This window comes from Mustela lutreola, chromosome 4, assembly GCF_030435805.1.
Source record: "Mustela lutreola isolate mMusLut2 chromosome 4, mMusLut2.pri, whole genome shotgun sequence".
Taxonomy (NCBI): Eukaryota; Metazoa; Chordata; class Mammalia; order Carnivora; family Mustelidae; genus Mustela; species Mustela lutreola.
This window is the reverse complement of record NC_081293.1, coordinates 19,605,407-19,618,425: the sequence shown is the minus strand read 5'-3', so window position 1 is coordinate 19,618,425 and position 13,019 is coordinate 19,605,407. Positions and strand designations below refer to the sequence as shown.

General features: G+C 36.3%; 1 protein-coding gene across 10 annotated transcripts in view; it reads left to right on the top strand.

The window, feature by feature from the left end:
• The window catches only part of ADD3 (adducin 3), a 125,591-nt gene extending 112,798 nt beyond the window's left edge, over positions 1–12,793 (top strand). For 8 of the 10 annotated variants that reach the window (XM_059173244.1, XM_059173247.1, XM_059173246.1 and 5 more), the window contains 10 exons: positions 340–489; positions 982–1,125; positions 1,239–1,337; positions 2,567–2,749; positions 3,327–3,584; positions 5,154–5,273; positions 5,733–5,819; positions 8,079–8,202; positions 9,816–9,911; positions 10,551–12,793. In XM_059173244.1, coding sequence (XP_059029227.1) covers positions 340–489; positions 982–1,125; positions 1,239–1,337; positions 2,567–2,749; positions 3,327–3,584; positions 5,154–5,273; positions 5,733–5,819; positions 8,079–8,202; positions 9,816–9,911; positions 10,551–10,843 — 1,554 coding nt within the window. In that variant the 3' untranslated portion in view covers positions 10,844–12,793. Of the gene's footprint in view, positions 1–339; positions 490–981; positions 1,126–1,238; positions 1,338–2,566; positions 2,750–3,326; positions 3,585–5,153; positions 5,274–5,732; positions 5,820–8,078; positions 8,203–9,396; positions 9,697–9,815; positions 9,912–10,550 lie in introns of those variants that run through there. The other 2 variants (XM_059173250.1, XM_059173251.1) reach the window with 2 other exon arrangements.
• The last annotated feature ends 226 nt before the right edge of the window (positions 12,794–13,019 follow it).

The window sequence follows — 13,019 nt, the reverse complement described above, 5'->3', positions numbered from 1 at the left end:
TTAGTGAAGAGTTTTAAGTTATTTGGCTTTTGGGAAACTACTTCTTACTAAATTCTGAGTTTTGTTGCACACTGTTTTTTGTAAATAAGGTTTAGTGGGAACAAAGTCACACTCGTTTTTTGGTTTGTTTGTTTGTTGTTTTTTAACAGTTCTTCATGGCTCTACATAGCAGAGTTGAGTAGTTGCAACAGAGGCCCACAAAGTCTAAAATACTTACTGTTTGGTCTTTGACAAAAAAGTTTGCCACCTCCTGGTTTAGCTGGTAGACCAAAGAGGGAGTTTGATACATGTCTTTGATACAATGACACCAATTAAATATGTCTCTCTGATTTTTTCCAGGTGAAAGTCAATATAATAGGAGAAGTGGTTGATCAGGGAAGTACTAATCTGAAAATTGACCATTCAGGCTTCAGTCCCCATGCTGCAATCTATTCCACACGTCCTGATGTTAAGTGTGTAATACACATCCATACCCTTGCAACAGCAGCTGTAAGTCACTGAAGGCGAAAAGCAGCAGTGGTTCTGGGAAGGGTATTATTTTTATGGTTTTCCTTACATGATGCTTTATTACCTACACACTTTCACACCCCATCATTCAGAATCCTACTCAAAACATTAGTTCTCTGAGTACCCAGAAAGCGAAAGTTCCTTTGGACCAAATGCTGACATTGTAAGAAACAACTGGAGAAAAAACATAGGCATTTTTAACTAATCAGTTAATAATTGGGTACTGAGTTTTTTGAAGCAAAGTTTCTTTCATAATATTTGGCATAACATTTAAATTGGCTTGTATCCCCTAAATCCGTTTTGTTTTGTTTTGTTTCCCCCCTGGAAGAAATGATGAGCTGGAGTGGGAGATGGGCTGGAATGGTGAACACAGTGACTAGGCTAGTGCTTCTTGAGCTGACTAAAGAATCGGGTTCCTCGGAGAGTGTAATTAGTAACTAAATGTGTCCTCTTGACATGGACCCAATCAAATAGGTCTCCTCCATGAAGTGCGGGATCCTTCCAATTTCGCAAGAGTCCCTCATCCTGGGAGATATCGCCTATTATGACTACCAAGGGTCACTTGATGAACAAGAGGAGAGAATTCAACTGCAGAAAGTTCTGGGGCCAAGTTGTAAGGTATGTAAGTAGAGTTTCTGTTGAAGGAGCTATTTTTGTTGCTCTTGCTGTTGATGAAAACAGTGTGAGCTATGCCAGTTATTTCAAGTGATTGCTTTGGGATTCTATTTTAGGTGCTGGTACTCAGAAATCATGGTGTGGTCGCCCTTGGAGAAACAGTTGAGGAGGCTTTTCATTATATATTTAGTGCGCAGATAGCCTGTGAGATTCAGGTAGGAAAATTATCCTCCCACACACACACTTTTTTTTTTAATTGCTTTGTAATTTGCTTGTTGAGTTGGGTTTTGTGTTTATTTATTTGCAAAGTCCTGTTGGCTTTCTGTTTTGTCTTTTTTTTTTTTTTTCTGTTTTGCCTTTTAAGAGAAGTTCTCTTTTACTTGAATAAAAAGGATCAGCTCAGTTATCTCTTGAATTGAAAATAGGAGGGGGAAAAAAAAATAAAGAAAATAGGAGGGGGGAGAATGTCACATAAATGCACACACAAATCCGAGTGCTTCATAAACATCATTTTCCCCCAATCCTACTTTTTAAGATAGTGTAAATTTATATATCTCTGTTTTTATCCTGTAGTGGTGTGGCGCTGAGAAACAGAGACAACTGTCAATCTTCAAAGATAAGATGTATTACAGCCACTTTTATAAAAAGTGTAAGAGCAGGGCCAGAAGTCTTACAAACTCTTGCAGTTTCTAACAATTGCACACCCTCAGACTTATTATAATGGGTTGGATGGTCATTAGCTACTTTTTTCCTCAGAGAAGCTGAATGTATTTTTAACAGACCTTAGTTTCCATCTTCATGAAGATTATCTTGAAGCAAATGGTAATAATCTTAATTTATTGGAAGGGCCACAGAAAAAGGGAAAAAACTTTTCTGTCAATTTTAATGTCTTAACCAACTTTTTTTCCCCGCTTTAACAGTACCTCCTCCTCTTCTCCAGTGAAGCTGTGAAAAGCTTAAGATAATGACCTGACTACTTCTGCCTAAATATCCTTAGATTCACAGTAGAGTGTCTGTATTTCTTTGAAATTATAACTTTCAGGAAAAAAAAAAAAAAAAAAGGAAAGGATAGCCATGGGAAAACTGCAAGTTAACTTTAAAATTTGGCAAGAGAATTCAGTTTTTTGAAATCTATTAGAAGGAATGGCTCTAACTGTGTTTTCCAGGAGGGAGGGTCGGAATCCTGGAAGTATCTTTTTCAGATAGATGGAAAAGATACTTCAGCTGCCTATTTTCACAAGTATGTTGCCTTCTTTTTGTTGTTAGTTAATGACCTATATTATAGGTTATATAGGTTAGTTATAACCTATATAGGTTAAGTGTTACAGGTATTTGCTGAATTAAAATTATACCTTTTAAAAAATAAAAATAAATATAACTTTTTAAAGGTAAAATATTCATTATAATCTTTACAGTCTTGTGCCTGTTTTGCCATTGATCACAGGTGCGGGCATTAGCAGGGGCAGGTGGAGTAGACAATCTGCTTGTGCTGGATCCACAGAAGTATAAAGCTTTCACTTACACTGTAGCAGCATCTGGAGGAGGAGGAGTGAATATGGGTTCCCATCAAAAATGGAAAGTTGGCGAGATTGAGTTTGAAGGGCTGATGAGGACTCTGGATAATTTGGTAGGTGAAAAATTATATGTGAACTTGGATTTCATGTCTTCAGATTCAAGAGCAAATGCCTCCATCTCCCTTTGGACTATCTGGGACCCTCTTTATGCCTCTGGGAGCTGAGTTTGACCCTAGGGAGGCATTCCAGTGTAATTTTACCACATTTTTAAGAATCAAATGGTGAAACATGTCATCTTGAGATTTTACCCTCCTCCACTAAGGGTCAGAAGATAGATTTTCCCTCAGACCCAGAAGCAAAGACTTAAATGAGCACTGAGATCTGACTTCCAGAAAACTAGAAAATAATGAGGAAAATGTTTCTGGTCAGCAGTTTTGAAATTACCTTTGTCAGGAACAGTTGTGTGAGTGGAGATTGCATTGTCAGCTGGAATCTCTTTCAACCAGATCTTGAAATTTGCGTAATTTCAACTCTGATGTTACGTGGAGTTTATGTGGGGTTTGAAGGATATTTTCCCCTTTGTTTTTTGACAGAGGAGTCTTTTTGATCATTTTTTTAAAGGATTAGAGTCCAAATGTTGTGTTTGGTAATGTTTGGTTGCTTCAAATGTGGTTTCTTTTTCTCCCTTAGGGGTATAGAACAGGCTATGCTTACAGGCATCCTCTCATTCGAGAGAAGCCCAGGCACAAGAGTGATGTGGAAATCCCAGCAACTGTGACTGCTTTTTCCTTTGAGGATGACACAGTACCACTCTCTCCTCTCAAATACATGGCACAGAGACAGCAGCGTGAAAAAACAAGATGGCTGAACTCCCCAAATACTTACATGAAAGTGAATGTGCCTGAGGAGTCTCGGAACGGTGAAACCAGTCCCAGGACCAAAATCACAGTATGTCACTATTCTCTGTGGTTTGCCACATTACTAAACATTTTGCCTAGTTACTCGTGAATTGAATGTTCTGTTAAAAATATTGGGAAAGCAGAATATAGTAATAATAATAACCTGTCATTTATCAGGTGTAAACTTTGTACAAGATACTTTGTTTTATGGGCCATAAAGTAATTTTTACTTAATTCTCTTAAGACAAAGAAGATGCTGTTTTTCTCCCCCATTTTATAGATGTGAAAACTGAGGCAGAGAAGGATTAACTAATAATCTGTGAATAGTAAAGTCATGATTTGGATGCATACAGTGACTCTGGAACCCTCTCCTTAATCCACTATTTGATACTGCTTTGCAGTTTATATTTATACCAGTGAATCAGATCTATAAAAGATACTAAAACATAATGGTTCCAGAGTTTCATGAATTACTGCACATAGTTATCCTTAGGCAAGATCTTATAGAGAGAGACATGGGTTGTCTTACCTTTTTCAACATTTTGCTTCAGATTTGGTTTAGTTTTAGAGTGCTTATCACCAAATATCCTCTAAATACTCAAAATTGTTCATCCTATCACAAAAATCAGTAGCATTCAATATGGAAGTTCCTAGGCATCAAAGTGTTTCTCCCTAGTCTATAAGATCTTATCTCCTGGGGAGCCTTCATGGCTCAGTCAATTAAAAAATGTCTGCCTTCAGCTTAGGTCATGAACCCAGAGTCCTGGGATCAAGCCCCACATCAGGCTCCCTGTTCAGCAGGGAAGTCTGCTTCTCCCTCTGACCCTGCTCATGTTCTCTCTCTCTCCCTCACTCTATCAAAAAAATAAATTAAATAAATGAATAAATAAAATAAAAAATAAAATTTAAAAAATAAATATAATCTTAAGAAACCTATTTTTTTAATCTCCTAGTAAAAGAACATAATTAAACTCCTTAGTTTCCCAGAATTAATTTTATTGACAGAGACTGATGGACAGCCATTATTAATCTTGATGAATATTAGCCTTCTTTTAGGGATATAATATGGGATGAAGAAAAATTCTATAAGGCTCTGCCATCCCTATTCTTCTGTTGTATTATGGGTCACTACCAGATTACCCTCTCTGTAAAATGCTGGTCAGGTCATTGGCCTTTTCTGGCAACCAAAAATAAAAAATGAAGTCTGGAAAACTAAATCTTAAAAGATTCCTATGTCCTTTTTGGCAACTTAGCCATCATCAGTTGAAGAAACTTTAATGCAGGTGCCATCTCTAAATGTGAGTTAATACGAGATTAAGCTCTGTATCTGTGCTTGGAGTGTTTGAGCATCGTATTTGAAAATGCCAAAGGGAGAAAATTTAAGGAGCCATATAAATGAGTATTCATGTAAATAGTAATCACTTTTTTTGAGTGCTATCATGAGCCTTTTTCTAACAGTGTGAGATATATAGTAATTGACCACTAAATACTGCTTAGTGAAATTCTTTAAAATATTGGCAGTGTATGCTCCCTGTCTTTGAGTCTATAAACAGTTATCAAGAACCTACCTTTTTTCCTTAACACAAAGCTTTATTCTATAAAATTTTTTGTTTTTTAGTGGATGAGAGCAGAGGACTCTTCTAAAGTTAGTAGTGGAACACCTATCAAAATTGAAGATCCAAATCAGTTTGTTCCTTTAAACACAAACCCAAATGAGGTACTAGAAAAGAGAAATAAGGTAAGATGCGGTCCTCTTTGGCCTGGGGAGGCATTTTTAATACCATTTTATGTTCAAATCGCTCGTGATTAAATCTGATTAATACCAAACTTGGGGGTTTGATTAAAGAATAATTTGAAACTCATACTTTTAGCTTGTATTGAATACCTTCAGCTCTGCTAGTCAGTGGAGAGTGGGCTACCCGAGAAAGAAACATTAAACATATTGCTGCTGTATTAGCAAAAGTGAGCCCTGGCGTTAGTGGAAAATGTAGTTCTCTAACCATGTAAGACAATAGAAATCACACATGGAGAAGAGTGGAGGAGATGAATGTGAGTTGTTGGATTGATCAGAGAGGGCTTTGTGGAGACAGGAATGAAAGAGGCTCTGGGTGGTCAGATAGCAAGCCTGTGGGAAAAGAGAAAGTAAAGGTCATCTGCATAGTTGCCCCCAAGAACTTGTTACTGTATTTCAATTCAGATTCGAGAACAAAACCGGTATGACTTGAAAACAGCAGGACCACAATCTCAATTGCTTGCTGGAATTGTTGTGGATAAACCACCTTCTGTAAGTCCATGAAGCAATATGATCTTTGATTTTGATTTACCGCACTAATTTCTTTGTTTTTTACAAATGAATATTTATGTTTACTAAAGTTAATATAAGCACAAGTTAAAAAGTCAGATAATTGCAAGACTTAAAATATCACCTTCAACTCCGAATTTTAAGGGGCAAGGATTTTCTTCTAGCATTTACCTTCATGTTTCTAAAGAGCTGCTTTTTGTTCTGCTTTTTCTTGGCCTATTAATTTTAGATCTCAATTGATTTCATTGAGCCTATGTCATCAACTGTAAGAAGTGCCATGGTTTTGTATATCACTAAAAGAGGAAAAACCCTTACAATTAAAATTGTAGGAAGCCATTAATCATTAGATGAATCCTGATTTCAGAGATGAGAAAATGGGGAAAGATTATATTACAGTTTCCTTGTTAAATCAGCTTTCGGTGTTTACTGCTGAGCGAGATAGTATCCCATGATTACAACTCCTTTCTTATACTACTCTCTGACCCCTGGAGTTAGTAAGTCATTGTCATTGGCTTTGTATTTTGGGTGCATTGGCTTAGTTTTTCCCAAACTTCTCAAAGGAATTTTAAAGCCTTATTGTTTTCCAAAGGGTCAAAGGTAACAGGTAATCTCTCATTGCTCTGTCATTCCAGACCAGATCTAGACTGGTTGCTCTTCAGACCAGCTGCACATTCTCATCCTGAAGATTCCTCTGATTCTTGACTGTGTAGTATCCTGTTTCTTACATCCTGTCTTCCAGTTTCGTGATTTATTCCTTTATCATGAGCATATCCTCTTACTAGCTTTCTGAGAAGGGGTACACGGGAGGTAACAGCTTAAAATCCTGTGTTTTACCCTCAAATGTTCATATAATAGACACAGAATTCTGGTTAGAATAATTTACCTCAAAAACGTGGAAAGCATCACTCTGTTGTCCCCTAACTTCATGTTACTGTGGAGAAGTAGAAGGGGACTGCAGGGCCCTTTTTCATTCTTTCAGACCTCTTCTGCATGCCTCCTGTTTGGAAGTTTCACAATGATGTGCTCTCTAGTAGATTTCTTTGAGTCTTTGTTCTTAGCATTCAGTAAACCCTTTGAATCTGCAAAGTCCTATGGTTCAGTTCTGGGAATTTTTAAAATGTATTTCTTCAATAGTTTTTTCCTTCCAGTCTCTTTCTGTCAAGATTTACTGTTTTGTTTTTTTTTTTAAGACTTTATTTATTTATTTGACAGAGAGAGAGATCACAAGCAGGCAGAGAGGCAGGCAGAGAGAGAGGAAGAAACGGATTCCCTACTGAGCAGAGAGCCCAATGCGGGACTGGATCCCAGGACCCTGAGATCATGACCTGAGCTGAAGGCAGAGGCTTAACCCACTGAGCCACCCAGGCGCCTGGTCAAGATTTACTGTTAATTGAATCTCTTTGAGCCTCTGATTTTTCTCTTTACCATTTTCTATCCCTTTGTCTTTTTTTCCTACTTTTAGGAGATTTGCTTGACTATTATCCCTCTGTTTAATTTTCTGTTTTGATACATTTTTAAAGATTTTTAAGACTTCTTACTCCCTGAATGTTTCTTTTTTAAATAACATCCTGGTCTTTTTCATGGATACAGCATTTTCTCTTACTGCTCTAAGGGAATCAATTTAAGATTTTCTTGAGCTACCTTTATTTTCCTTGTTCTTCTAAGTTCTCTTTTTGTTGTTTCCTAGTTTTTCCCTTCTATATTGGAAGCACTCCTCAGGTGTCTAGTAATACATGGTAGTGTGTTTATATTTAAGAATGGGGCACTGGAGGGGCGCCTGGGTGGCTCAGTGGGTTAAGCCGCTGCCTTCGGCTCAGGTCGTGATCTCAGGGTCCTGGGATCGAGTCCTGCGTCGGGCTCTCTGCTCAGCGGGGAGCCTGCTTCCTCCTCTCTCTCTCTGCCTGCCTCTCTGCCTACTTGTGATCTCTCTCTGTCAAATAAATAAATAAAATCTTAAAAAAAAAAAAAAAAGAATGGGGCACTGGAAAGCCAGTCAGATGCTCTGGGTGCATGCAGAGCTTGGGAACTGATGAACTTCACACAGTAGGGTCATTGGTTGTTTCTCTAGGGAATCCCCAAATGTTAATTTTGTAGTTCTTTTATCTGAGGCCATTTATCTACAGAATTCTTCAGGCTCCTACCATTCTCCCACCATCATTCTGAGAGCCTTCAGCTATGTTCTCTGCCCCCTAATCCGGTTCCAAAGAATAACCTCTGATCTGTCAATGTTTCCTCCACAAGACCATGCAATTTGAAGATGACGATCAGGCTCCACCAGCTCCTCCCAACCCCTTCAGTCATCTCACAGAAGGAGAACTTGAAGAGTATAAGAAGACAATCGAACGTAAACAGCAAGGCTTGGAAGGTTAGTTCATTTTCAGGTTAAGCCTGATAACCATAACTGCTAACAGCAGAACACCTTGAGTTGGATGATAGAAGGCAGTCAGTGTTTTGTTGTTATTGTTGTTGTTTTTAAATGTCCTTCTGCAATTGGTTATTTTGTTATCTCTCCCAAACCTTGCTGAGTGTGGGTGGAGCTAAAATGCAGTCCCCATAGTCCATTTATGTTAACATGTAGAGAAAACAGCTTTCCTTGGAAAGCAATCTGATGGCTGGCAGAAAGTCTTCCATAGTACAGTGATACCCACAGATAAGTAAAGAATTACCAGCTAAAATAAATATCGGTATAGTAATAGATTTAAACATTACAGCATATATTGTGTGTCTTTAATAATACTTTGTAAAATCTCTCTTGTTGAGAGAGAGATTGGTATCACAAGGTACCAATACTATCTCAAAAGCGAAATTTTGATGTGACTTTCTTTAAACACACGGGCACTCTTATGAGGTTGAGTTTTTCTGACTTTAGGACCCTAAGTAAGATTATATTTAAAAGTTGTTCATGAAACCCCAGCTAATTAAATATTAACTCCCTTCTTCTCAAAAATAAATTCTTTATAGCAGGGGTTCTCAATCTTGGGTCTTTGGCTAAACTCCAGACAGTCCATGAGCCATCTGAAAAATATATGCTTAATTTTGTATGATACACATTTGGGGAAAGGAGGCACTCAGGGTAAAGGAGAATTCTTGTCTGTGACCCTAGAAAAATGTAAAAGCCTCTGCTTTACAGCATCTACAACATAGAGTTGAAATTTTTACCCAAGGCAGAACAGAACTAATAGAGAAATTTTGTTCATGTTAGGTATCATGTAGAAAGAATTGACCAGAGGATCATCAAGGGAACGATTTTTATCAGTATGTTAGTTGGTGCCTTTGTCACAAGAGGGAGTCGTCTTGACTCATTAATGTGAACATACGAAATGTTCTAAGTGGTATTATTGAATTTGTTTATTCTGACATAATGTTGGAAACTTTCTCTGTTTTTCTATTTTATAAAATGTCCCTCTTTAATCTCTCATTGTTTTGAAAGCCTAAAGATGTCAGGTAATAAATACTGCACTCTAGAACCATCACCTTCTATATATATATATTTTAATAAGTAGTTTCTTCCACATTCATTATGGCCTTCTGAATTAGCTCACTAATATTGCTCTGACAGGAATCACTAATTGGATATTGTTCACAAATTCAGTGAGGCATTCTGCCCTCCTCATGAATGTAGCATCATTGGTGAGACTTCATCATTCTTTCATCAGAGACTTTTCATCACCCGGCTGCTCAGTGTATTTTGGTTTTCTAACACTCAAGCAAAAGCTAAATGCATACATATTATTTGCCTGGGCTGCGATTAGCCATGCTTCCTTACTAAGCATGTATGTAAACTTATTAGTAGCAGCCAGAAATGTTAACACATTAACCTCCTCTTAATGCATAATTATTATTCTATGGGAAAGCTAGCATGCTCAGCTCATTGCTGAAGAGTTTATCGGACGTCTGCAGGAGTTTGATGTACTAACCTCCCTGAGATCTTATGCTTCTTTGTTTTGCATGGCTTTTAACTAAACTCTCATCCAACAGATGCTGAGCAGGAATTACTCTCAGATGACGCTTCATCTGTTTCACAAATTCAGTCTCAAACTCAGTCACCGCAAAATATCCCTGAAAAATTAGAAGGTATTCACTGTAACTTCCCATAGCATTCACTGAGTTAGTCTTAAGAGTTTGTCCTCTGTCATTTGTTTTCACGTAAAGGAATTGAACTCCTGATTGCAATAAGTTTGCCATGGATTTTACTTAAAGCTCCCAATAATTTTATTTATTTATTATTTTATTAAATGGTGGGCTACATTTGTTCAGAGTTTATATTGATTTACCTTAATTTGGATCCTAGCAACCGATTAGCTCTTAAGAATTTGTGAAATTAAAAGTGGTTTGTCCTACATCTTCCAATCAGAAGCATGAAATCTTTTTCAGTTTTAATTGCCAAATGACCCCCAAATTAAAGAAAAATACATGTTGTCTTCCTCATTTGTATTGACTTGATTTACAATGAAACTGTTAAATCATCAAACCAGACTTAGCTATCCTTCATCCTTTGGTCTAATAACTTTGTGCCTTTCGCCTTTATACTACGTGAGAAAATTAGCTTCCTGCTAATAGACCCATGGTCTATTAAGATAATGATTTATCTTTATTGAATTTAAAGTAATACCTTAGTACATTGCTAAAACATTTCAGTTTTATAAAATAAAACAAAGCTGTTAACTGTATAAAATAACCCAAACCCCACCCCCACCCCCTCCCCTTTTGTAGAAAACCATGAGCTATTTTCCAAGAGCTTCATCTCCATGGAAGTGCCTGTCATGGTAGTGAATGGCAAGGATGATATGCATGATGTTGAAGATGAGCTTGCGAAGCGAGTGAGTAGGTTAACTACAAGCACGACCATAGAGAACATCGAGATTACCATTAAGTCTCCAGAAAAAATTGAAGAAGTCCTGTCACCTGAAGGCTCACCTTCCAAATCACCATCCAAGAAAAAGAAGAAATTCCGTACTCCTTCTTTTCTGAAAAAGAACAAAAAAAAGGAGAAAGTTGAAGCCTAACTAAAGTCTTTTTATAACTGTTATTACAGTGTGACATTGCACATTTAAATACCACATTTAAGTTGATCATTAATATGCAGTGGTAGATAAGATTGGGGGTATGTAGCAAACTGGACTTAAGAACTGGAAAGAGATTTTACTAAAAGAAAAACATTATGAAAACAATTTCAAATTCATCTCATTTTATATGTCCAAAAAAGGTTTTGAATTTTTAAACACTTGCTAGTTTTAGTTAGCTCTGCCCTCATGAAGTATTACTATAATTCATCACAAACAGATATCTGTCTGAATTACTTCAGGCCTTCTGCATAATATCTGTTGGAAACAAATTACCAGTGAACAAGAGAGAGAATTTTTATTTCTCAACACCTGCTTCACTGTGTAATCAGAATATAATTTTTTACCACGATTATTGACTGTACCTTTTGGGTTCCCATTGTTTCAGTGGGCATTAACAGAACACTTTAAAAGCTTCTAAGAATCTATAGCATTAGTATACACTGGCACATAATTTTTTTAAAGAAAAGTTTAAGAAAATATTCATTTGGAATTTTATTCATAGTATAAAATTTCCTCACCTGAAGTAACCTTCTTTGCCAAAAAAAAATAAATCATTTTAGTAAACTATAATTTTTGAAAACTTCCTTTTTTATTAGTTTAGAAAGCCCCTTATTTTTCAACAAAGGGGATTTTGTACACGTAACATGGGTTATTTAGTTTAACTCTGGCAAAAATGATTTTTGTATGTTGAGATGTTTGTATACCATTCAATATAAAAGCGTCATAAGCATATTAGCCAATCATATAACAGTAGAGCACATTTGAGGCTGCTTGGTACTAAGTATACTTAAATATAATTCAAGAATCCAGGGACTTGGTATCAAAAGGGGATTAGAACATTTCAAGGTATAACTAGATTCATATTTGAACCTTATCATACATTTTTCTCTGAGTATTGCTAACAAATGAAGAAGCTCTCCTACGGTAACCAAATGAAAAGGAAGAGAGAAAGTGAAAAAGGAAGGGAACAAAAGTGGTGTCATGCAAAGAATTCTAGTTTGATAAAGATTCAGTCACGATAGGATTTAAAGCATAGTCTATTTGAAACATGTCCCAAATTGTTAAAATTCTGCTTTGCCAAAATCATATTTCTTGGTTGATATTTGAGTTTTAAAAGGGTCAGTTCCTTTTAATTTCTATATCTTTAGGAGGCAGTACTAGAAGAAATCAGTGGGTCTGATCCCCCAGTGAGAAAACCTACCACTTGTTGATTTTGACAAAATTTTCTTACCTTACTTCAGTTAACTTCCATTCTAATGTAAATACAAATTTAAACTAGGCTTAATATAGTTTCCCCCCCCCCCCCATCACCCAAGTGATGTCACAAATCAATGTAAAATCAATGATCTGAAATGGTCTGGGTAAAAATAATCTGAAGTGTTTCTGGAGGGTGAGTTGGGATGTAAAAAAATCACATTGATTACAGTGTGTTCTGGGGCTGGTTCTGTTTGACTGTATGTGTATGATGATGCAAAGTTGAAACAGAGCCTGGAAATTTCATTCTAGATCTCACTAACTACTGGAATCAGTATTTTAATCTCTTAGTGGAAACTTTCAGTTGCTTAATTCTGTATTTGAGAATTTTTTATGTTCTACATCATTTATGTTGTATTACAATGTATGTAGAAACAGTAACCTGTGAACTATGCTTTTCCATAACTTTTTAAATATATATATATCTTAAATGAATGCAATGTGCATAAATATTTTTTAAACGCAACAGTGAACTATTTGCACCTTTTGCTAATGCCTCTATTTACTTGCTTTGGCATAAAGAATGAGCCAATGAACCTCTGTGTCCTGTGGAAAATGTATAAATGTTATCTGATATTGCTCTTAGATGTAATGCTAATTAATGTTAAATCACAAATAAACAGTATTTTAAATAGATGGATTTGGTATCATGAACTTTCAGGTTTCAAGGGTGGTTGCATAGCCTGAATTGCTTTGTGGAATATGGGGGTTTTGTTGTTTTGTTTCGTTTTTTTTTAAGTGCAGTGAGATTTTAAGTAGGACTGTTGGCTTCTGAGTAAGTAATTTCCTAGTAAATTTATTTTCAAATTAGTTGAAAATTCACTGTATTAAAAAAAGTTTTAATTAATTTAATTTAATTTCA